Raw genomic sequence first — 23,950 nt, 5'->3', positions numbered from 1 at the left:
AAGTCAGTTAAAATTCAAATTTCATGCATTAAGTAGTTGAGAGCCCTGTTGCTCTTGCAGAAGTTCAATTCTTAGCACGGCCACAGTGCACACAACCAGTCCCAGGGAATCAATACCCTCCGCAGATCTGTGGACACCAAGCACACGCAGTGCACAAACATGCAGACAAAACATCCATTAAGCAAAAATTTTTTTAAAATCTTCCATATGTCATTTCTAACTTCACCCAATATTGTTTTTATATTTTCCTAGACAGAAGTTTGCTGATCTTATGTTCCCATTAGATTTATTCCTTGGCATCCGATGTTTTGTCTGTTTGATCTGGTTTTTGAGATAGGATCTTAATATTGCCTGGGCTGGCCTTAAACTTAAAAGTAATCCTCCTCTTTCAGCTTTGTAATACTGTAAGAGGCATAAGGTGTCAAAAACAACTGTCGGTCATGTTTTATGAAGTTATTATGGTTTCTTTCCATTTTCTATTTGCTGATGTTCTGTTTGGGGGGTGGGAATGTAGCTCAGTTGGTTTCATCCCCAGCACTGCATAAACTGCATTCTTTGCATTCTGCAGAACAATGAAAAATTCAAAATTATCTTTAGCTACCTAAGAAACCAGCCTAGAACACATAAGTCCTTGTTGCATCCACTTGGAGCCACCCCATTCCTACGAGAGAGGAACATATCCATTCCTGGATCTTACAGATAATACTCAACTCTCTCGTTAATCCTCCCTCCCCTGGGAAGGGTTTCTCTGTGTAGACTTGGCTGTCCTGGAACTCACTCTGTAGACCAGACTGGCCTGGAATTCACAGAGATCCACCTGCCTCTGCCTCCCAACTGCTGGCATTAAAGGCGAGTGCCTCCATGCCTGGCTCTCTCATTAATTCTAATAATTACTTTAAAAATTCTATTAGAGCATATCAAGAAATGTTTGCTCTTGTCATCCCACCCACTAATGCTCTAATTAGAAGCTCCAATGCAGTGGTTAAACAAAGGCAGTGAGAGCTAGCTCTTCCGTGTTCCAGAAAGAAAATATTCACTGTAATACCATAAGCAAGGCCAGCTGGCATGAGGTTAGAAGTCATACTACCCATTTAAGAAAATGCACTTGGAATTCTAACTGCTAGATTCCCATGTTCTGAAAATCAGGAGTGGATATTCAATTTCATTCAGCGTTTTCTGTGCTGAGTCAATTATATGAATTTCTCTTTAATAATGTTTTATGATAAATGTTCATTTTTGGGTTGTGACATATAATGACTATTTTGAAGTATACAACTGACAATTTATTTCACTATCAAAACAGTTGAATTACTTAAAGACAAAAAAAGCTGCACCACAGATTAGAGCTGCTCTCAAACTTGGCCAGAAGTCTCCCTCTGCCACAGTTACAGTTAATGAACAACTAATCTCTGGTAAAGTGGGGCCTATATAACTTCTGAGTCTCAGTTTTAAAGGGGACAGCAGTAATACAACTCAGACACATCATGAGGAGGAGGAAAAAAATGCTAAGAGCCAGGAGGTGGGCAGGCTGCTGTGAAATGTCATCTTTGAGGCGTGACATGGTGATTGTCACAGAGAAATCTTGTGATGAAACATCAGACACTGAGTAGGCCTCACGAATGCAGATGGAACAGGTGGAACAGGAAAGGAGTACTACACAAGTAGCCAATGTTACGAGGACAGTGAAAATTCAGGTGTGGAGGGAGTGTGTGTGTGTGTGTGTGTGTGTGTGTGTGTGTGTGTGTGTGTGTGTCTGTCTGTCTGCAAGCACCCAGGCACTTCTTTCTCTTTCTTTCATCTTTTATGTGTGTGTGTGCCTGTGTGAAGTAATTCCATGGAGGGTGGCCTGCCTGATTTGTAGGTGCTCACATTCAAACGAGGATTTTTTGCAGAAGCAATTAAATACACTTAATGGCTGAACTATCATCTTTCTAGCCTGTCACTTTTGTTGGTAGTAGTGCCAGAGACTGAATTCAGTGCTTTATATACAGTAAACAAACCTTCCATGCTAAGATATATATTATTGTTTTTCTGTCTTACTATACTCTATTTTCTGATAGTTTGTTCAAAGTGTTTAAAAGAACAAGCACACACAGAACTTCAAAGTTGTTGACAGAATTTTTTTTTTTTTTTAAATAAGAAATGGTATAGAATATCACACCTGCAACCTGAGCTACAACTCAAGGGCATAAAACTATTTTCTGATATTATCTACAATGTATGAAACCAATTATTTCCCTTGATGTGTCTCATCAAATGATATCAATTACTTAAGAGAAGTTTTAGAGTTTTTTTTTTTTAACTATCACGGCTTGTAAATGACATGTCCTCTTTAAGAATCATGTATAGAAGGGTTGGCCCAAAATGGGTAAATATGCTGGGACATTCTAGAAACCAGAGTAAATGAAATTTAACTGGGAGTGGGTCGCTAGGGTCAATGTGACCTTGGGAGATATAAATTCTCCAGACCACCTCTCTCTGCTTCCTGGCTATCATGAAATGACCAATCTTGTTCCTCTATGCCCAGCTTGTCATGATGTTAATGCCTCATCAGGACTTAACAACAACAAAAAAGTGTGGTAATCCAACCACTCAGAAAGCCGAGGTGGAATTTTTGTAAGCTCAAGGCCAGCCTGGTCTACACAAAAACTCTACATCAAAGTTAAAAAAAATAAAAATTAAAAAAAAAAGACTGATATTACAGATTGAAGCTTCTGAAATTATAGGTTAAAAATAAACCTTTCTTCTTTTACTCTTTTCAAGTATTTATCATAAAGAAAAAAAAGTGTGACTAAGACATAAGGTCTTATGCAGTCCTCAATCTTTGTGCCTCTGCCAAAATCCTGCCACATCTGCATACTAAAGCTTCACAAATATTTATAAATAGCTTTTATCTTCTCCACTGATTCATTTCTAGATCTATGTTTCTAAGATGGTAGCATGAATTACATATGTGTGTGTTTGCTTACTTGCTTGAGTCAGGGTCTCAAGTAGCTCAGGCTAGCCTCAAACAAACCATTTAGCAAAAGCAGACCTTCAACTCCAGATCATCCTGTCTTTACATCTCAAAGGTTGGGATTAGTGAAGTGAGCCACCAATTCAAATGAAAGGCTGCTGTTTTCAAGTTCATAACTTCTTTGTGTTGGGTTATAATTCATTCACTGTTAATTTATTATATAAATTATGTTTTTATAAATATACTCAGTGGTTAATTAGACTACCATGAATTATTACTCATCAGAAAATCTCTAGATACACTATTAACAACTATTTACTTCTAACTTTCAGAAAACAACACAAAAAACAGCATGGCAGCACACAGCTTTAGTCCCAGCACTAAAGACAGAAGAGCAATTGAATCTCTGGGTTTGAGGCCCAGTGAGTTCTGGGGCAGCCAAGCTACATAGAGAAACCTAGCCTTGAAAAAGCAATGAATGAATGAATGAATGAATGAATGAATGAATGAATGAATGAATGAATGAATGAATGAATGAATGAGCGAGCAAGCGAGTGAATAAAGTCAATATTTAAATATTATATACATAAACATGTTTTTGTTTTGGTCCCTGGTTTGGGGTGATGGGGCTGATTTAGATGGTCCACAGCAGCAGGTGTAGCTTCAGATGGGCTCTGAGACATTCTTTGCCAGCTGCAGACAGTTTAAATCTTAGGACTCTAGAGAGAGAATAAATGCCAGAGTCCAGAGAGTGAGGAGCTCTGAGAAAAAACAAGGCTGCTCGTAAGACAAGAATTTGGAGATCTCCTGAAATGAGGACTGGACTGACTCCAAGGACCCCAACGACCCTAACCAGAAGGAAGCAGCTAAGAGAACTACACCCCCTTTCTCACTAATCCTTTCTCTCTCCTACCTGGTGTCAGGTTGACGGAAGGGACTGGGGTGGAGTAGGGAGAAAAAGATGTTAAGAAGCGTAAATAAGAGTTTTTAGAAAAGTACACCAAAATTAAATTTTAGCAGCCACCACCCAGAATGCTAAGCACTTGCAGTAAAGTCTTCTAGAAGCTGGAGAAGTGTCTCAGCAGTTAAGAGCCTTGGCTGCTCCTCCAGAGAGCCCGGGTATGATCCCCAGCAACCAAAGGGCAGAGGACAGCCACCCATAACTCCAGTCCAGGAGATCCCGCAGCCTCTTTTGGCCTACTCAAGCACAGCATGCATGTGGTCCTGAGACAAACATGCATAAAAAACATCAATAAACAAACACAAAAATAAATCCACATCAAACTCTCCTCCTAGCTGAAGTGGTGGCACACCCTGTAGTCTAGCTCTCTGGAGGCTGTGATAAGATTAGTGGATCAAGCCAGTCTAAGACACAAGCAGGACTGGACTTCATCACAAGTTTGAAAAGGAAAGACATGACTGGAGAGACTACTCAGTGTTTTGCTCAGTAGTTAAGCACACACGTTGCTCTTACACACAACATGAGTTTAGTTTTCAATACCCAGGGTAGGTAGCTGAAAAGCACCTGTCATTTCAGTTCCAGGAGGCACAGATCCACATACAGACACACACATACATACACAGAATTAAAAATAGTAAAATTACAACAGGCATGGTGGCTCATGACAATAATCCCAGCACATGGGAGGCAGACACAGGTGGATCTCTCTGAGTTTGAGCCCAAGACCAGCCTGGTCTACAATGCTGGGGCTATTTCTTTATATATAAAGAAACCCTGTCTCAAAAAAACCTAAATAAGGGGCTGGAGAGATGGCCCACTGGTTAAGAGTGATGTCTGCTCTTCCAAAGGACCCGGGTTCAATTCCCAGCACCCACATGGCAGCTCACAACGGTCTGTAACTCCAGTTCCAAGGGATCTGAAACCTTCACACTAATGCACATAAAATTTAAATTATTTTTAAAAACCCAATAATAAATAATAATAAAAGTAAATCGGAAAAGAAAAAAGGAAAGGCACCAGAAGACTGTTCAACAGTAAAGATATTTTGATGCCAAGCCTGACGACCTCCCTTTGACCCTGCCTGAGAACCTCTAAGAAGGAACTGTCCTTCTTAGACACCAGAAGGCTGTCTCCTGGCCCATACACATGCCATAGCATGGGCTTCCCTACACATACAAAGAAATAAGTAATCTGATTGGCAGCACCTCATTGGCAGTGCTACAACCACACTAGCCATATAGAAGTTGGAGGCATAAAGACCAGAAGATAAGTTCACCTCACTACCAAGTGAGATCAAGGACAGCCTGGGAAAGACTCTGCCTAAAAGCAAAAAAAACAATCAGACAACAAAAAACACAGAAAGGAGGTGAGTTGTTATAAAATTAGTATTTTCCTTAGAAATCCTGCTTATTTATAAAACAACACAATGGAATCATCAGTGTGAATTTACGTACATGGCCTTACTAGACTCTCACAGTGAGGGGTGAGGTAGATCAAGCTTCCTATCAATGAGATTATTGTCTTTCCAGACAAGATTTCACTCTAGTCCACATGGCTTAGTGCTATAACTCCATGGCCTCTTAACTTGCAATGATCCTCTTGCCTCAACCTCTATGGTACTGGGATTATAAATATGAGGCCACACACATGGTTGTCAATTTTCCGGCAAGACGCTTTGAAGGTGAGAGCCATGTGAAAGGAGTCTGAGTACTCTCCATCCGGCATCTTGCATAAGAAGAACATAAACATTTCTTTAGACAGATCTCAATCCATGGTCCAGACTGGTTGCAAACTAGCTACAATCCTCCTACCAGACTCCCCAGTGCTGAGATTGCAGGCATAATCCATCATACTCATAAAAGAACAAAATAGTTTAAAACAATCTCTAGAGGCTGCGAGATGGCATAGCAATACAGGATGCTTGCTACTCCTCCAAAGAACCCGCACTCAGTTCTCAGCAGCCATGTCAGGTAGGTCACAGAAATTATTGCTCTAGGAATACGGCACCCTCTTCTCACCTCTAAAGGCACACAAAACTCAAATGTATCCCTCCAACCAGACAGAAAGAAAAACAGACACAAACAAAACAAACAAAAAAACTAACTAAAATCGTCTCTGAAGATGGATGTGATGGGAGAAGTTGTGAAATCCCAGACTTGTAGAATATGCAACTGGGATCACTGAAAGTTCAAGGCCAATTTGGGTTATAGTGAGACCATTTCTCAAAAACAGACATGAAACAAACCAAATACTTCTAACAAAAACAAAACACTTACCAGGGTCCTCATCTGTACCGTTCTGAGCAGCTTCCCAAACTACCAACTTTGTCCCACAGCCATCTGTAGAGGTGGACTCTGAATATTCTGCAGGATTGAACGTCCTGGGGGGTTTGAAGTAAAGAAACAAGCAACTAAAGCAGGCATCAAAAATCACAAAATAAACTATATAAAAATATGCCAAAATTGGCCAGCAATGGGGAGGCAGAGGGAGGCAGATCTGAGTCAAGGCCAGCCTAGTCTATACAGCAAGCATCAGGACAGCCAAAGCAACACAGAGAGACCCTATCTCTAAAAACAAAAAATAAAAAAGAAGAAAATATCCCAAACCAAATAAGCTCAAGTCCCTTCAAAGGGCTGCTGTTAAAGGCTTCGCCCTCCTTCTTGCATTTAATGGCAGCTAACTCTTTAAGCCACTGTGATGTAGATTTAAACATTTATTTTCAGTTTACTTTATGTGTATGGGTATTCTGTCTGTGCACCACATACTTGAAGTACCCTCAGAGGCCAGAAGGCGGCACTGGCTTTCCCTTAAACTGGAATTACAGATGCTTGGAATCAAATGTAAGTCTGTCTGAAGAAACAGCCAGCGCTTTTAACCACTAAGTCATCTCTGCAACCCTTATAATGAAGACTTTTGTTTGTTTGGGTTTTAGTGGTTTGGTTTGGTTTTAGACAAGGTCTTTCAATGCACCCCTGGCTGTCCTAGAACTGTAAATGTAAACCAAGGGTGGCCTTAAAGTGACAGAGATCTGCCTGGCCCCCAAAGGCTGGGATTAAAGGCTTGTGCCATCACAACCAGCCTTATACAGATTTTGAAAATGTTTTAATTTAATGTGTGGAGACTCACATGTGCTACAGCACACTTCTGGAAATAAAAGAATACCTTTCACAAGCATGTTCTCTCCTTCCACTGCAGGGGTCCCAGGGGCAGAAAACTTCAGGCATGAGTCTTGGCAACAAGCACCTTTAATAAACCACTATGCCAATGATTCCAATGCTTTCACTGTTTTGTTTTGAGACAGGGTCCCACTATGGTGTTGGCAAGCCATGAACTCACATAAATATGCCTGTCTCTGCCTCTCGACTACTAGGTTTAAAGTCATCAGGCTCCATCTCTTTTTATCATATTTGAAGATGGGTCTGTCTCACACATCTCAGACTGCCTATAAACTCACTATGTAGCTCAAGGTGACCTTGAACTTCTAATACTGTAACAGGGTCCCAGATCTCAACACAGCTGGCACCATGATGGAAGGACCACTCAGGCTCTGAAGCCCAGCACATAGGTGGCAGCACTTGGCAAAACGAGAACAAAAACCTAATCCATCAAAATCTATTGTTCTGAGAAAGTCCCTAAATGTACTAACCTTGCTCCTTTGCTTCGTAGCGTAGCTCCACTTGTGGCTAACTGTTCTCACTGAGGCTCAGGGCTGCAACTCCCCAGAGTAGTTGCTAATAAAGACTTTCTATTGTCTTGAACCTGTGTTCAAGTGGTCATTTCTGGTAGATAATGGTACTGCTGAAATTAAAAGTTTGTACCACCATGTCCAGTTTTACAGTGTGCTGGAGATTGAACCCAGGGCTTATTTTGCCTTTGCTAGGAAGGCACTCTACCAACCACATCTTCCATCCAAGCTGGCATCCTGATTCCAAAGTTCTACTTCAGTATCATCTATCTACACTTCAAGTTTCTATAATACAGTCTTTGGCAACCTAAATACTTATGAAGTACTGAAAGCCTTCCCAGAAGAAACACCAGTGAAAATTTCCAATGGAGGGGCTGAGAAAAAGGTTCAAGTGGTTAACAGCACTTGCTGCTTTTGCAGGACTTAAGCAGTCACATGACAGCTCAAAATGGCCTGGAACTCTAGTACCTAGGAAACCACTTCTGGTCTCACAGGCACCTTCATGTACATGGTACACAAATATACACTCAGGCTCACACATAAACATTAAAATTATATCTTAAAAAAATAATCCCAATGAGCCGGGCTTGGTGGTTCACGCCTATAATCACATCAGACAGACTCATGGCAGACCTCTGTGAGTTCAAGGCCAAGCAAATCTAGGACAGCCAGGGCTATACAGAGAAACCCTGTGTGTAGGGAGGTTGGGGGGAGGGGGTTAACATGTCTCTTTTTCCTCCTGTCAAAATCTAATTGGAGGCATGTTTTTTGAAAAAGGTCTCTCAATGTAGATGGCTTAGACGATAGAACTGTCTTAGTTCCATAGACCCTGGAACTGTCTATGCAGACTAACCGGCCTCTTGCTTGTAGAGTTAGGGTTAAGGAAGGATCTGTGCCATCACAGCCAATGTTTTTAAGACTATCTTTATTTTCTGTATCTGAGGGTTTTCCCTATATGTACACATATGCACCATGTTTGTGCCACCTGCAAACAGAGGCCAGAAGAACGCAATGGATGTTAGCTACTGAGCCATCTCTCCAGCACCCCAGCTTTGACTTTGAATGGAATTATATTCTTCTTTACACAAGAATATGCCTAAAGAAATGTTTTGTTCAGCACTTCTCTGTTTTTTCAATAAAATCCTAACTGAAGAGCTGGTGAAATGGTTCAGCACAAAAAGGCACTAGCCACCAAGACAGGCTAAATTCAATGTTACAATATACACAGAAGAACATGAAGTAAATAGAAAGGCTACCAGTTAATGGCTGGGGTTCAATATTTGAGTTGTTTTGCCACATGCAAGAGAAACAATGAAAAAAAAAAAAACCTAGAAGTAATGGTAAATAGTGATAATATCTACCTAGAATGCGCAGCCTTTACGACTTTCACTCAGGAAGAAAGTATAATTTTTACATACAACTGGATTTAGCAGCACATGTGCAGTGGCGTTCAACTTGGCAACTGAGGGTATTCTGAACAGATACAGATATTTTAATACCTTGATAGGGAGGGTGTTGTGCTGGAGAGGAGAAGGGTGCTGCTAAACATCATGTGCAACACATCCAGCCAGCCAGGTAAAGCTGCCAGCAGGGCGAGGGCTGGGCCCTGATTTAGCACCCTCTGCAACAACAGCACTGCAGAAAACCTCTAATTGGGATCACTGATAAACAGGTCAGAGAGAGACTAGAGCAACTGGGAAATAACTCTACAATAGGATGCCTGTGACTTACCCCATGCTTTGAGCAGAGAACCTTCCTGCCCCTCTGCCTCTGCCACGTCCAAATCCTTTAAAAAACACAATTGTGGAATATAGTGGTACTTTTATGTATATATATTGTAGAATGATTAAATCAAGCAGAGAGTTTCAGGCCAATCTGGGGTACAGAGTGACTTCCTAACTAATCTAGACTGTAAAATGAGAATCTTTTGATAGATAAGATAGATAGAATGATAGATACAGACAGATGACACATGACAGACAGATGATAGAGATAGACAGATGATAAACAGATAAATCAAATCAAAAGTGCTGGAGAGATGGCCCTATAGTTAAGAACACTCACTGGCTTCTCTACCAGAGGACCCCAGTTCCATCCCCAGCACCCACATGGCAGCTCACAACCATCTACATACCAGTCCCATGAGCATCCAATGTCCTCTTCTGGCCTCCACAGGCCCTGCATACACATGCTATACAGATATACATGCAGGCAAAACACCCATACACATAAAACATTTAAAAATAAACAAATAATGACCCGGCAGTGGTGGTGCAAGCCTTTAACCCCAGCACTCGGGAGGCAGATCTCTTGAGTCAGATGCCAACCTATTCTACAGAATGAGTTCCAGTACAGACAGATGTACAAAGAAACCCTGGCTAGAAAACAAAACAAAAAACCCACAAAAATGCCAAAAAATTAAAAAAAAGCGTATTCTTGCTTTGCTGAATACTAAACTTTAAACACCTGTCTCTGACTCCAAAGTTCTGGGATTACATCTGTACACAATTATACCTGACAATAAAAGTGGTTTTCATTAACTCATCTGAAAATAACCAATAGAGTTCTTTAAAATCAGAGTCTAGGATCTGGGCAGTAGCGCCGCAGTGGACTACATTCTTACCAATTACCAAGGATTAATGGGTTCAGTCTTCATCAACAAAACCAAAGCTAAATGTAAAAAAACAAAAACCTGGGATAATCTAAATGCTTCCTTCACAGATATCAGTAGCTACGTTAAAACACTTCCGAGAACATTCTTTCTTTCACAATGCATTTCCACACATTATCAAAACCTCGTAGCAGGAGCCTGCTTTCTCCTCTGGGCCTGACACTAGATCTGGCTCATGCTCCCTTACCTCTGCCTCGGGCCCGCTTGCCTCGCTCCAAAGGCTTGTCTCCTTGGCTGCAATCAATTCCATTCTCTTCACCTTTGACTAAATAGGAAAAAGCAGACATTTGACTTTTCATTTTCACACCTTTTACCAAACTTAGTGGGCACATTCAAAACCAAGTATAAAATGAACAAAAAGAGTAAAAATGCCAGGCATGGTTGCACTGTCTTCTAATCCCACAACTTCAAGGCCAGCCTGGTCAAATTTCCAACCAGCGCTACATATGGAGGGAGACTGTGTCTCAAAAGACAAAAGGTCAAAGAACAGATTAAAACTTAACTTTAGAAAACAGGAAAAGTAAAAAGTATCAAGACTGAAAGCATGTGATTGAACACTTGTCCATTTCTAGGATGGAGAAACCAAGAGAAGCATAAATTCAAATCCAGTTGGACAACATACTAAGGCCTACAATGGGGCTGGGGAGGGAGGAGCAGTGGCAAGTAAAAACAGAATGGCAACAAATGCAATCACAGATAGAAAAATAGAATTCAAATAACATGGTGCTGGAGTGTGCAACAGAAAAAGCCTTTAAGTCCAACACTCAGGACAAGAGGCAAGATCACTGTGAGGCCAGCCTAGTTTACATAGAAAGCTACTAGACAGTCAATCTACATAGAGAAATCCTATCTACTATTTTCTTTTCTTTGGTTTTGAGATAGGGTTTCTCTGTGTAGCCTTAGCCATCCTGAAACTCTGTAGACCATGCTGGCCTTAAACTCAGGCTCTGCCTCCCAAGTGCTGGGGTTAAAGGCACAGACCACATCACACCCCGGCTAAAACTTTTTTTTTTTTAAATATGTGCACTTTTTTAATGTAGGAGTACTGTCTGCACGTACATGTGCACACCAGAAGAAGGCATGAGATCCTTTTGTAGATGAGATCTCTTTATAGATGGCTGCACCACCTCCACCTCATCAGGCCACTCACTTCACTTTTCAGTTGCTGCTTATATAACATGAGCTAGGTCTTGCAGTACACATAAATTAATCATATCCCTTCCCATAATTCTCACCTGTTTCTGAATTTTATTTCTCCACATAACAAGTTCTACGTAACATTACTAAACTATTATATAAGGCTAGAGAGTAACCACCCTTTTAATCACAGCACTAGGGTATCAAGAACTAGCAAAGCTCTGCATTTTAGGCCAGCCAGGGCTACATAGTGAGCCCATCTCAAAAAAATAAAATAAAAAAATATCATATAAAAGCTAGAGATGTGGCTAAGTAGAAGTTCAAGCTAAGGCCTTCGATTCAATCCCCAACACCAAATGATACCCTTCTATTACATAAAATACTTTACTTCTCATCCCTATTACTACCGTCCAATTACCTTCATTTAAAAATAAGACTGGTGAGATGGTTCAATGAGTAAGGGCTGCTGCCAAGCTGATGTCCTGAGTTCAATCCCAGGACCCAAAGGGGATTGAGGGGAGAGACACACAACAGTGCTGTATGTCTATAATTCCACTACTGGAGGAAGAGAATGTTAGTTAAAGCCAGTTCAATATCTTACTGTGAGTCTAGTTAATTTTATAAGGGTTAGGACAAAAAACATGGGTTGGGAGCTTTCTGAGACAACATTTAACTATGTAGTTCAGGCTGACTCTGAGCTCCCAATTTTCCTACTAAAAGTTCTCAAATTCTAGGATTATAGACATCACTTGGCTATCAACATTTTAAAAATCTGTTTTCCTCATTACTATAGATGACAAGTACTCCCTACATAACAAGTAGCTAATAAATAAATATCAATGGGATAAACTAACCATAAAATCCATAAAATGTCTCCTGGACTATTTACAAGTAAAATGATGTCAAAACATAGATCTAAAGGAAATTGCTCAAGAAACCTTGTCTACTAAATTTCTCTCCTTGATTTTTTTTTTTGTTTTCTTTTGAGAAGGTGAAGGGTGGCTGAGACAGGGTCTCACTATGTAATCCTGGCTAGCCTGAACTCAAGATGTAAATCAGGATGGACTCAAACTCACAGGATCCACCTGGGATTAAAGGCACACCTACATATTTCGTTTTAATTTAATCCATATCTACACATGAGTATCTATAACTGGGAAAGAAAAAAAAAGCTTCATGTATCAGTGGAGACTATGTATGGGGCCCAGCCCTACCTCCAGTTCACCTGATTTCTAACCATCTTAGAGGATGAAAATTAACTACTTGCAGCCCAGGTCACTCCTGACGGGAAACCACACCACAGGACCTTATAGACCATTCAGTCCCAACACAACATCAGCAGAAGTGACTGAGAAACTGGCGGTGACACCTAGGTTTATAGCCTTCTCTTCCAACTCTCACAGTGTATGAAAATGGTCAAGCAGAAGAGCTACACTTACACTCTCGACCTCGGCTGCCACCTCTTCCTTTGCGGTTGTTATTTCCCCGTCCACGACTTGCTTCTCTCTCCATTCTCTTCTCTCTGTTTTCTTTGTTTTCTGAGCTTTCTTTTCCAAAATTCTTCTTCTTCCCCCCTACAGTCTCCCATGAAGTCTATGAAAAAGTAGAGGTCCACAATCATTCAATGGTCACACAGCTTTCAAAATTTACGTTCAATTATTTCCCATTTATTTCCATCTTCCTAAAGAAGGAAAAAAAAAAAAAAAAAAAACTGGAAGGATGCCACAATTCCCAGTTCATCTGAGGCTATACATCAATAATTACAGACAATTTACTGCTTTTCCTACCAAGTCCTTTCCTACACAAACATAGGAATAAAGTCAATGAAACTCCCTGAAATGTCTCCCCTATAACCTCTTATCTATATCAGCAGATTTTAATCCTACTGACACATAGATCCATTCAAAGAGTTTGCAGTTACTTGAAATGATATTCCATCTTTCAGGAATATAAGTTCCTCTATTTAATTATCTGAAATGGTCACCTAAACATGCTTTAATACTGCTGCAGGGGTGAGTCAGTAATTGAGAGCACTTAAAAGCTCAACATGAGAACAAAGCCAGGCAATGATGGAAGAAGAGGAAGGCAGATCTCTGCGTTTGAGGCCAGCCTGGTCTACACAGACAGTTCCAGGATAGCCAAGGCTACACAGAGAAAACTTGTCTCAAAAAATGAACGAACCATGGAGGCATGTATCTGAAATTCCAGTGATGGGGATAGGAAGACAGGCTTCTTGACAGCCAGTCTAGAGAATCAGCAGGCTCCAGATTCAGTAAAAACCTGTCTAAAAAAACAAATGAGGCTTGGGTAGCACTCTGAGGGTGGGGGCAGATCTCTGAGTTCCAGGCCAAAAATAAAAAAGCAACTGAATTGTGTGGAGAAATTCCCCAAACATTACATCAAGGAGACCATCCAGCATACCCATGCAGGATGCAGTTAGACACACACACACACACACACACACACACACACACACACACACACACAAAGTGGTCACTGATCTACACAAGGAGAATAAAATTACATTGCGACTCAACAGGAGGCTACATATGCACACACACCCTGAAGAAAATGCGAATCAAACATCTTCCTGTGAAGACATTTGATTTCATTTTACAACTTTCTGTGTTGCTTTTTCTATTAGAGAATATAAATATTGTTGTTCTACCTGGTATTGCTCTCACAGAGGACCCAAGTTCAAATCCCAGCGCCAGTGTGAAAAAGCTGACAACTGCCTTATCAAACTACAGGGTATTGTCTCAGACTGTCATGCACTCACACGCTTGCATACAACATATTAAAGATAAAATAAACTATACAGATATGATAAATTTCCAAGTTAGTGAAGAAAATCATGAACTTAGGACAAGGTGGGGGAGGGGGGGTGTCAGGAGAGGTCCTTTACAGAATGAGACCAAAGATGGATAAGCTATTCACTATAGCGGGGCCAGATTTCTGTAGAAAGGATTCAAAAGCAAAACATATTACCCCCTGTCAGTCAGCAAAAGATAGACCAGCTTTAAGCAAGTCATGGCTTGTGAACAGTGCATAGACTGGCAAAATTTCATTTAAACCTTTAAGGAGGCAGTTTGTCTCACACTATCATAAACACTAAATAAAAAGATGACATATTATACAACAGGTCTCAAGTTATATATACAGGTTTTTAAAGTAAGTAAGGTCATTATACAAGATATCCAAAGCAACTTGTAACACCCTGAATTCAGTATGTATTTTGCTACCAAAGAAATTCTTTTTTGTTTGTTTTATTTTTTTCCAAGACAGGCTTTCTCTGTGTAGCCTTGGCTGTCTTGGAATTTGTAGACCAGGCTGGCCTTGAACTGCGGACATCAGCCTACCTTGGCCTCCCCAAGTGCTAAAATAAAAAAAAAAAAAAAAAAAAAAAAATTCATTCTTTTCAACATCAAATAAAACGAAAGCACTGTATAGTTACAGAATTTGGTTTCTTACAGCACTCTTTTTATACAGTAAATATGTACAACAGCCTCCCCTCAAAGTAACAACATGACTAAACCCAAACCCTGGAAAGAGTGCACATTCCATTTCCAGATGGAAGCCAGGCAGGGTGGCACAGGCCTGTAATCCTCCTAGGGAGGGAGAGGCAGCTGCATCACTGTAAGGCCAGACTGCTCGACAGAGCAAGTCCAGACAGCCAGGGCTATACAGAGAAACCCTGTCTCAAAAAACGAAAATACCCCAAGAAACAAAACAATAAAAGATGGGAGGGGATGAAGGGGAGCTACAGCTGGGATACAAAGTGAATATACCATAATTAATAAAAATATAAATTAATTTCAAAAAATTAAAAAAAAAACAATAAAAGAATGGCACTTGCCGGTTGCGGTGGCCCATGCACTCTGGAGGCCAAGGCAGGCAGATCAATGCCAGTTCAAGGCCAGCCTGTTCTAAAAAGTGAGTTCCACGACATCCAGACCCAGTCTCAGGTAGGCAGAGAGAGAGAGAGACAGACAGACAGACGGACAGAGAGAGAGAGAGAGAGAGAGAGAGAGAGAGAAAGAGAGAGAAAGAGAGAGAAAGAGAGAGAAGGGGGGAGGGAGAAGGGAGGGGGGTAGAAAGAAAAAGAACACTGGACGCTCTTCCAGAGAGAGAATCCAGGTTTGATTCTCAGTATCCACAGAATGGCTTACAACCATCTATAACTCCAGTTCCAGGGAACCTGATGTATCATTCTGGCCTTCACAGACACTACATGCACATGACAGACAGACAGACAGACAGACAGACAGACAGACAGACATACATACATACATACATACATACATACATGCAGGCAAAACACTCATACAAATAAAATAAAAACATTTTCATATATGTGCCTACGCACATGCATGCATGTATGGGTCTGGAGAGGTGACTCAGTATTTAAGGGGACTGTCTGATCTTCAAAACCTGGGTTTAATTCCCAGCATCCAAGCAGTAGCTCACAACACTAAAGAACTCCAGTCCAGGGGATCAGACATCCTCTTCTGACCTTTACAGGAACCAGGCAAGCAAGTAGTGCATATACACAAATGGAAAGAAGACATCTATACACATAAAATAAAATACATTCATTTTTTTTAAGTGTGTGTGTATGTGTGTGTGTGCATGCGTATAAGTGCACCCCTGAAGCTAGAACTATAGGTCATTGTGAAGGTCCTCTAAAAGAGTAGTTCATGCTCTTGACCACTGAGCCACAGCTCTAGCCCCAAGAGAGTCATTTTTGGGTACATTCATCACTATCTTTCTTTTAGGTAAAGTATTATTTGTTGTAACTTTCTCTGAAATAGTTTCCTCATTTTAGGGAAAAAAAAAAAAAAATCAAACACAATCCACTTTCCATATATAGACCAAGGGAATAAAGCTGCTAACAACCTGATACAATTTTCAAGTATGACTTATTTTCTATGTATTGTGCATTTAATACAGAGCATTAAAAATTCTATATTACTGAGTCTTATGAGAACATGTTTATGGAATATTCATTAATATTCATTAGTAACAAAGTTATCAGCAAATCCTGGTTTTCAATTGATATAAAGATTAGCACAGAAAAGGGCTGGAGAAATGGCTCAGCAGTTAAGAGCATCTGTTACCCAGCACACTCAGAGGCAGAGGCAGGCAGATCTCTGAGTTTAAGGCCAGCCTGGTCTAGAAAAGGAGTTACATGACAGCAAAAGCCACATCAAACAAACAAACAACCAAACAAAAATAAATAAATAAATGAATAAATAAATAAAGGCCTGTCTTGAAAAAATTCAAAACAAAACCAAAACCAAATTAAAAAAGAATACTTGTTGGTTTTGCAGTGGACATGGATTCAGGTCCCAGCCCCTATGTGGTGTCTAACCACTACCCAATACTAATTCCAGGGTACATCATACCTTCTTCTGACCTCCTAGGGAACCAGGCACTTACTTGGAACACATACACATACAATACACACATGCGCACACACACACACAGAGCATAAATCCTTATTCTTTTGTAAAGTAGACCTGGGGGTGCAGGGCTTGCCTGGCATTCACACAGCTCTGAGTTTAATCCCCAGCCTGCATAAATCAAGTTTATGATGCTGCATCCTGTAATCTTAGCACAAAGGAAGAGAAGACAGGCAGGTTACAAGTTCAATGGCATCCTCAAAACACGAGGTGAGACTCTGGACTACAGCAGAGGAAGAACCAGTAAGGGGTGGCTAAGGGTGGCAGCTAAATGAGTGACCGTGAGCAGTCTGGAGCCACAAGTTCTCAGGTGGTGTTAATGTCCAGAGGCCTGAGCACTCTTACAAACTGTGACGCTGGAAGGAACAGCCAAGTTACTGTTTTTGTTGCAACTTTCCTTGAGTGACTATCTAGAATGTGAATGTGCCCAGAACAGCCCCTCTATACCACAACTCCCATGCAAAGTGAAACTGAAAACACAACCTGAAACTGGGAACAGATCAACTATCCTTACCGTGTCAGAATTCCCTTCCAGCAGCACATTGATGGCTCTGTTCACATCGCCGTTACAGTCATGTAGAGCCACTATGCATTCATCCTGATTTTTTCCCGTCACTTCCATAAGCTATTCAAAGTATCAGAAAAATGGTTAACGAAAAACAAAAAAGCATTCAATATTAATTTTGTGATTCTCCTATTCAAATACAGCAATTGTGCTGCCATTACACATGATAACCTTTTATAGACACCAATAAGTTTAGGCTCTAAGAGCAGGATGGCATTCCTATGTGTCCCTCATGGCCCCAAATAATACTAGTAGACTCACCCACCAATCAACTTCCTCAAAGACAAGTCACTTTTTTTTTGTTTGTTTAAAGCAGCTGTGGCACTGTATTATAAACCAGGCTACCCTCAAAAAGAGGCCTACCTCTCTGCTTCCCAAGTACAAAGGATTAAAGGCGTTCAACAACCCCCCGCTTATTAACCAGCAGAACATATGCACAGACCAACATTCTCAGAACTCTTACACTTAGGTCAATAGCATAGAACTTGCAAAGTTTTGATTCCTAAAACATTAACAGGGACTTTACTGGCATTTAGCCACCATTCACTAACTGCATTAGAACATCTCACATGAACATGTACACCTTACAAGGAGTCTTACAAGGAGAACTCAATAGCTGTCACAAGCTACTTTCCAGACACAGCACTGTGTCTAGAAACTTAAGCACACACTATCGCTGAAGTAAGTGTAAGTCTCAGCCCATTCTCTTTAGTCAGCCTAAGGAACCATCTTGGCATCTTCCTCAGCACAACAATCCACATACTAAATACAACTTAAGTTCCTAAACTATCAGTGAACAGATCTATGGCATAAATACCATGCTTTAATAAAACTTAATTATTTTAATATGTACTCAGGTTCAAAACCGCTTCATTTCAACATTTCATGAGACTCGTGCCTGTAATCCCAGGGCTAGTTAACAGGAATGCCTATCTAGAACACAATCCTGTGGACTGCAACTACTTCAGTGGAAGAGTATCTGCCTAGGCTGTATGGAGCTTGATGCCCAGCACTACAAAAAGAAATAAATTAAGTGTGTGCAGAAAGCAGGCTTCTTGGTCTAACAAATCTAGCCACAGCTCTTTACAGTAGACCCTGGCCTACTACTACCAGTTCTAACTACTGGACAGCTTCCCAGACTTTTTGCTTCGCTGTGAGAGTGAACCTGAGGCAAGCACTCGGCCAGTATGATGAATCTGGTGACCTTTTACTTCTGAGACGAGTTCTCACTAAGCTACCCAGGCTTACCTCAGCCCTTCAGGAAGATGAGCTCACATACCTGCACAAGACTTGTCAGTGTTTAGCTATTGATATAAACCGTCTGGGCTCTCTGCCACTCACAATTCTCAAGACATGCAGTAAGAATCAGACTTTGCCTACTGACTGGATGAGCAAGAGACAGAACTAGAGTAGAACTTCACTCTCAACTTAGACAGTGATTATGTTTTGCAAATCAGTTCCACTATTCAGATAACTGGTTCTATAATATGCAGGAGTGTTTCTCAAACTGTACTTAAGTACCTATTAGAAATGAAAAAAAAAAAGAGTCCTAACACATTCACTTTTTTCTTTTAGAGAAGAGGACAGGATATGGCTATACCACACAGGTTACTCTCAAACTTCTAGGCTCAAACAATAATTTGGGTTCTGACTTCCAAGCAGCCAGGACTATAGAGGGCACAACTACATAAGTTCTATGACTTTTTTTAAATCAATTACTTCTGAGAACTTCAAAAAATTACTATGCGCCTTATGTCAGCAAATGTAAGAACAAGGAATCCACACAGCCACAAAGTACACGGTGGGGAGTTTGTTCTTAAGAACCATTTCAAGAACACAACTAAGGACTGGAATATCTGACATCAGGACAGAGAACATTGCTTGCTTGCTAGACACTAGAAGGCTGAAAAAGTAGTAAAGAATGGTTTGGAATTAAAGTTAACTTATCAAAATTACTTTCTAATGATTTTTAAAATCATCTAATCATCTAATCATTTTTAAAATCACCCTAAAAATACCTATACTTTGTCAAATTAAGTTTAAAATCACACTGACATTTAAAAGGCAATGTGTCTCTTTCCTAGATTAAAAGAAAATGTTCCTCACAGCCCGAAAGTAATACTTTCTACATAGGTATAGAAAAATGTCAGTGGGCTTTCACAAATGTCTAAACTACTGGTCATATGAAAACACACTAATTACTTAGATTCCATTGTCAAGATAAGCACAGTTCATCATCTAGCTACCAATGTTAAGCATCAGAGGCCCAAAATTCATTATCAAGTATTAACTTCAGACTAAGCAAAATTTAAAAGCTTTATTAGTAAAATTATCTTTTTAAGTGTATTAAGAATCAAGACCAGGTTAAGAGCACTTGCAGAAAAAACAGGCTCAGTTCCCCACACTCATTTGACGGTTCATCTTTATCCATAATTCCAATTCCAGGAGATCTGATGCCCCCTTTTGACCTCTGTGGATAACCAGACCACACATGAAACACATATATGCACATAGTCAAAACCCTGACATACAAAAAAAAAAAAAAAATATATATATATATATATATATATATATATATATATATATTCTTTTAAATAATTTATTTACTTTTATGTGCATTGCTGTTTTGCCTGCATGCATGTCTATGTGAGGATGTTGGATTCCCTGGAACTGGCTCGAAAAAAAAAAATTGTAGCTAAGAATAAAGTACAAAGTCACAGTATCCTTTACTAAAACATACCTGTTTAACTTTAGCTTCAAAATCTGAATCATTCTTATCAAAGATAACTTGAGCAAGCCGCATCTGTTCAGCTGTTGCCTAGAAAGCAAATAAGTGGTAGATTTCAGCAACTAAAATATTAAGACAGATGCTAGAAAGTAAGTCAAACAGAATTCTCAACCACTAAGTATCACTCTGAGAAATACTGATTAACCAGGTGTGATAGTACATGTTCATAATCCCAGCACCTGGAGGCAGAGGCAAGAAGATCAAGGTTATCTCTGACTACATGAGAATTTGAAGACATCCTGGGAGGAAGGAAAATACTTAATGTAGGACTCAGGACTCTATATAACCTGTTCCCATAAGAAAAACTACCATGGAATTAAATAGTGTAAAGGATTTTCTGTTCCCTTGGGCAAATGACCTAATGGTCGAGCTGCTTATCTGGATTTCCTTTCCACTGAGGAGGTAGGAAAGCAAGCAAAGCAAGATGCCAGGAGTAGCAGTGACATGTGCCTGTGGCCCAATACTCAGAAGTATCCTTCTGCCCAATCTACATACCCAGTCCCAGACTAGCCAGGGCTACACACAAGACATAACAAATGATGCCCAACTGGTTCTGACTGGCTCTGAAGGGAAAAGGCTGCATTTAGCTGGAGAATAATTTTAACATTAATTCTCTCTTAAACTACAATCTTATAAATTTATAAATGGAAGGGAGGCTTTTAGTCAGCTCCACAGAAAATATAACTCTTATTCAAAACTGTGTTCCTAAAAAACAGACTTCCAAATTTTTCAGGCTTCTTTCTTCATAATGTACAGCAATTAAATAGCAGTGGCCTCTGCGCAGTGACACAAGTACAAAATGCTCACTTAGGGCCTGTGATGGTGTAGATGTTTTGCTTTTCCTGTTTTGAATCTAGGGCCTCCCACACACTAGGCAAGCACTGTACCAGTGATTACTGTGTGTGTCCGTGTATGTGTCTGTATGTGTGTGTATATTTTCTCTCCCCTGTTTTACATTGGTTTTGCTTTGTGCTACTGGTTTGAGACAAAGTCTCTCTGAACTGCCCGGTTTGCAGCAAGACCTGGTGGCATATGGCTTTCCCATAAGCACTCCAGAGGCAGAAGTAGGAGGATCACATGTCAGAAGTTTACGTAAGGAATTCCAGGACAGTCGGGCTGCATGACATAGAGACTGCGCCTCAAAATAGATAAGATGGATAGGAAACTAGGTAGACAGACAGACGGACAGACAGGTAGCTTGCCTCAGTTGGCTTTGAATCCATTCTATAATCCAGACAGGCCTTGAACTCATATTATATAGCCCAGTGAGTATCTGGGATTGCAGGACTGTGCCACCAAATTGACGTTTTCTTTTATTTTCTCTTTTGAGATAAAGTCTTGGTACATAACCCAGGCTGGTCATGAACACTTTCTCTAGCCTCAATCTACAAAGTCTTAAGATTACAGGCATAGCACCACTATGCTTGGCTCCTATACAGTATCTTAATTTGGGGGGAGAGAAAAAAAAAAAAAAAAAACAGGCCAGCAATAGGTAAAAGATACTTTCTCCCATATCTCGGTGCAAATTTCTAGCAAACATTACTTTAAAAAGTTTATTTCTTCAGTTACTTTTCTTTTTAAAAACCATGTTATTTGTTTACTCACTTTTACAAGTACAGCTGACTCTTACTTGGGCATAGTGTCAGTATGTGGTGTGAAGAGGCCAGAGTTAGTCTCTCCCCAACCTTGGGGCCCAGGCTTCCTTGAACAGATGGAAGCCAGAAAACACCAGAGTTTCTGTCTCTGACCCCTCAAAGCTGGGGTCCCCCGCATGCCTGGAACTCACAGATTATCACATGGGTGGTAGAATCTAAACTCCAGTTGCCAAGACTGCACAGTAAGCATTCTTAGTAGCCAAGCCATGGCTCCACATTACTATTTGGAGGGAGAATTTTTTGTTGCTATTGTTAGGGTTGCTGTTTTCAGCGTTGGTTTTGGGAGAGTCTTATCATATCTTTCAACCTGAATTGGAAGTTACTATGTAACCTCAAACTCATGGCAATTCTCATGTCTCAGCCTTTAGAATGCCAGACCATAGGTGTGAATCACCATAACCAACTAAATGTTTTCAATTACAAATATAAAATTTTGTTTATTGAAGGGAGGGAAGCCTTGTCTCCTTGTGGAGACCAGTAGACAGCTTTAAAACTGTTTCCCTCCTGCAAGTGAGCCTTGGGAACTGAGCTCAGGTCAGACTTAATCACAGGAACCATTACATGCTAAGCCATCCCACTGGCCCTAAATAATTCTTTGTTTTTTGGGAAGGGTCTCACTGTGAATACCTGGATGGCCTGAAACTCACCATACAGACCAGGTTGGCCTTAGAGCTCACCCAGGTCCCTGTGCTCTCCTCCCGGCACTGAGATTAAAATTGTGCACCACCATGCCTCGCTAAATGAGCGTTCTTACCTGAAGTCGGCATTAACTCCTGAACACATATTTTAAAACCTAAATACTTGATCAAGTATAGCATGTACTTGTATATATACATATACTGAGGAGAAAGAAACAAGAGGAGAAAGCTCCTGGCTTCTACTCAGGAGCCAGCTGAGTGGCATAATAAGATACAACCTCGGTCACTGTATCATCAAGCTTTTCTTCTCAGGGTTGTTTTGTTAAGAATGAATCTCATGTAGAGCAACTAGGTTCTAACTCACTACCAACCAAGGACAATCTTTCCACTTCGACCTTACAAGTGCTCAGAGTACAGGCTGTGGCACCACACCCAGTTTATGTGATACTAGGGACCGAATCAGGGTCTTGTGTACTTGCTAGCCAAACACTGTACCAGCCAAACTACAACCCAGCTCCATTCAGCTTTTATTATATATATTTCACTCATATCAAGAAACCTTATCAAGATGCAGGGGAGGACCAGCAGTTTCTACATCATTAAACACCTTTCACAAGGCCTTTCCATTTCATGTATTTGGGTGATTTTACAAATTCTAACAGCTGTGACCTATTATAGCCAATCAAACTGATAATCCTGTTTTCCCAATCTATTCATGCTGCTACCTCAGCTTAACTGCCAGATACTATTGCATTACACCCAGAAAGATGTCTGTACAGAAATTCAATGTAATCAATTGTTGACAGTGTTAATGCAATCATTCCCAGTGTACACAAAACCCTTAAATACACTTTCATTATTCTTACTGCATACCAGATAACCATTCCCTGGACCAACCATCACCTGATTTGCCTCAGTGCTGTAGACAAAAGGCCCAACATCATGATCAATGAACAAGGAGAGAGGAAAAGACAAAGAGAACCACAACATCTAAAATGATGCATTTGGAGTGCAGAGAGACACTTCTGAGTGAGAGCAAAGCATGGTGCTCCTGGTGCTAACGCTGATCAGGGCAGTTTGACCATTCTCATTAACACAGTGCCTTTCACTGCTATCCACAGCAGATCTAAATGTTGTGTATCTTTCAATTTAAAATGTCTGCTGGCAGGGTGGGAGATGGAAACCTAAGAGATGACTCAAGAGATTAAAAGCACTAATGGCTCTTGCAGAAAATCAAGGTTCAGTTCCCAAAACCCACATGGCAACTATCACTACCTGTAACTCCAGTTTCAAGAGATCCAAAACCTTCTTCTGGTCTCTACAAATGCTAGGCAGAGACCAGCATATGGTGCACATGCATAAATGCAGACAAAACACTCATACACATAAACTAAATTTAGAACCAACAACAACAAAAAAGATGCACATGGCA

At 40.4% G+C, this 23,950-nt stretch overlaps 1 protein-coding gene across 6 annotated transcripts in view; it reads right to left on the bottom strand.

The window, feature by feature from the left end:
* Ubap2 (ubiquitin associated protein 2) overlaps window positions 1–23,950 on the bottom strand; it is an 81,094-nt gene that overhangs the window by 29,125 nt on the left and 28,019 nt on the right. For all 6 annotated transcript variants that reach the window (XM_055618595.1, XM_055618597.1, XM_055618599.1 and 3 more), the window contains 6 exons: window positions 20,178–20,255; window positions 17,387–17,497; window positions 12,850–13,003; window positions 10,461–10,538; window positions 9,334–9,388; window positions 6,194–6,297 (listed from right to left, as the gene is read on the bottom strand). In XM_055618595.1, coding sequence (XP_055474570.1) covers window positions 6,194–6,297; window positions 9,334–9,388; window positions 10,461–10,538; window positions 12,850–13,003; window positions 17,387–17,497; window positions 20,178–20,255 — 580 coding nt within the window. The remainder of the gene's footprint in view (window positions 1–6,193; window positions 6,298–9,333; window positions 9,389–10,460; window positions 10,539–12,849; window positions 13,004–17,386; window positions 17,498–20,177; window positions 20,256–23,950) is intronic.

Source organism: Psammomys obesus, unplaced genomic scaffold (assembly GCF_907164565.1).
Source record: "Psammomys obesus unplaced genomic scaffold, mPsaObe1.curated_primary_1811, whole genome shotgun sequence".
NCBI classification, from domain to species: domain Eukaryota; kingdom Metazoa; phylum Chordata; class Mammalia; order Rodentia; family Muridae; genus Psammomys; species Psammomys obesus.
The sequence above is the reverse complement of the archived record's forward strand: the minus strand, read 5'-3'. Positions and strand labels throughout refer to the sequence as shown.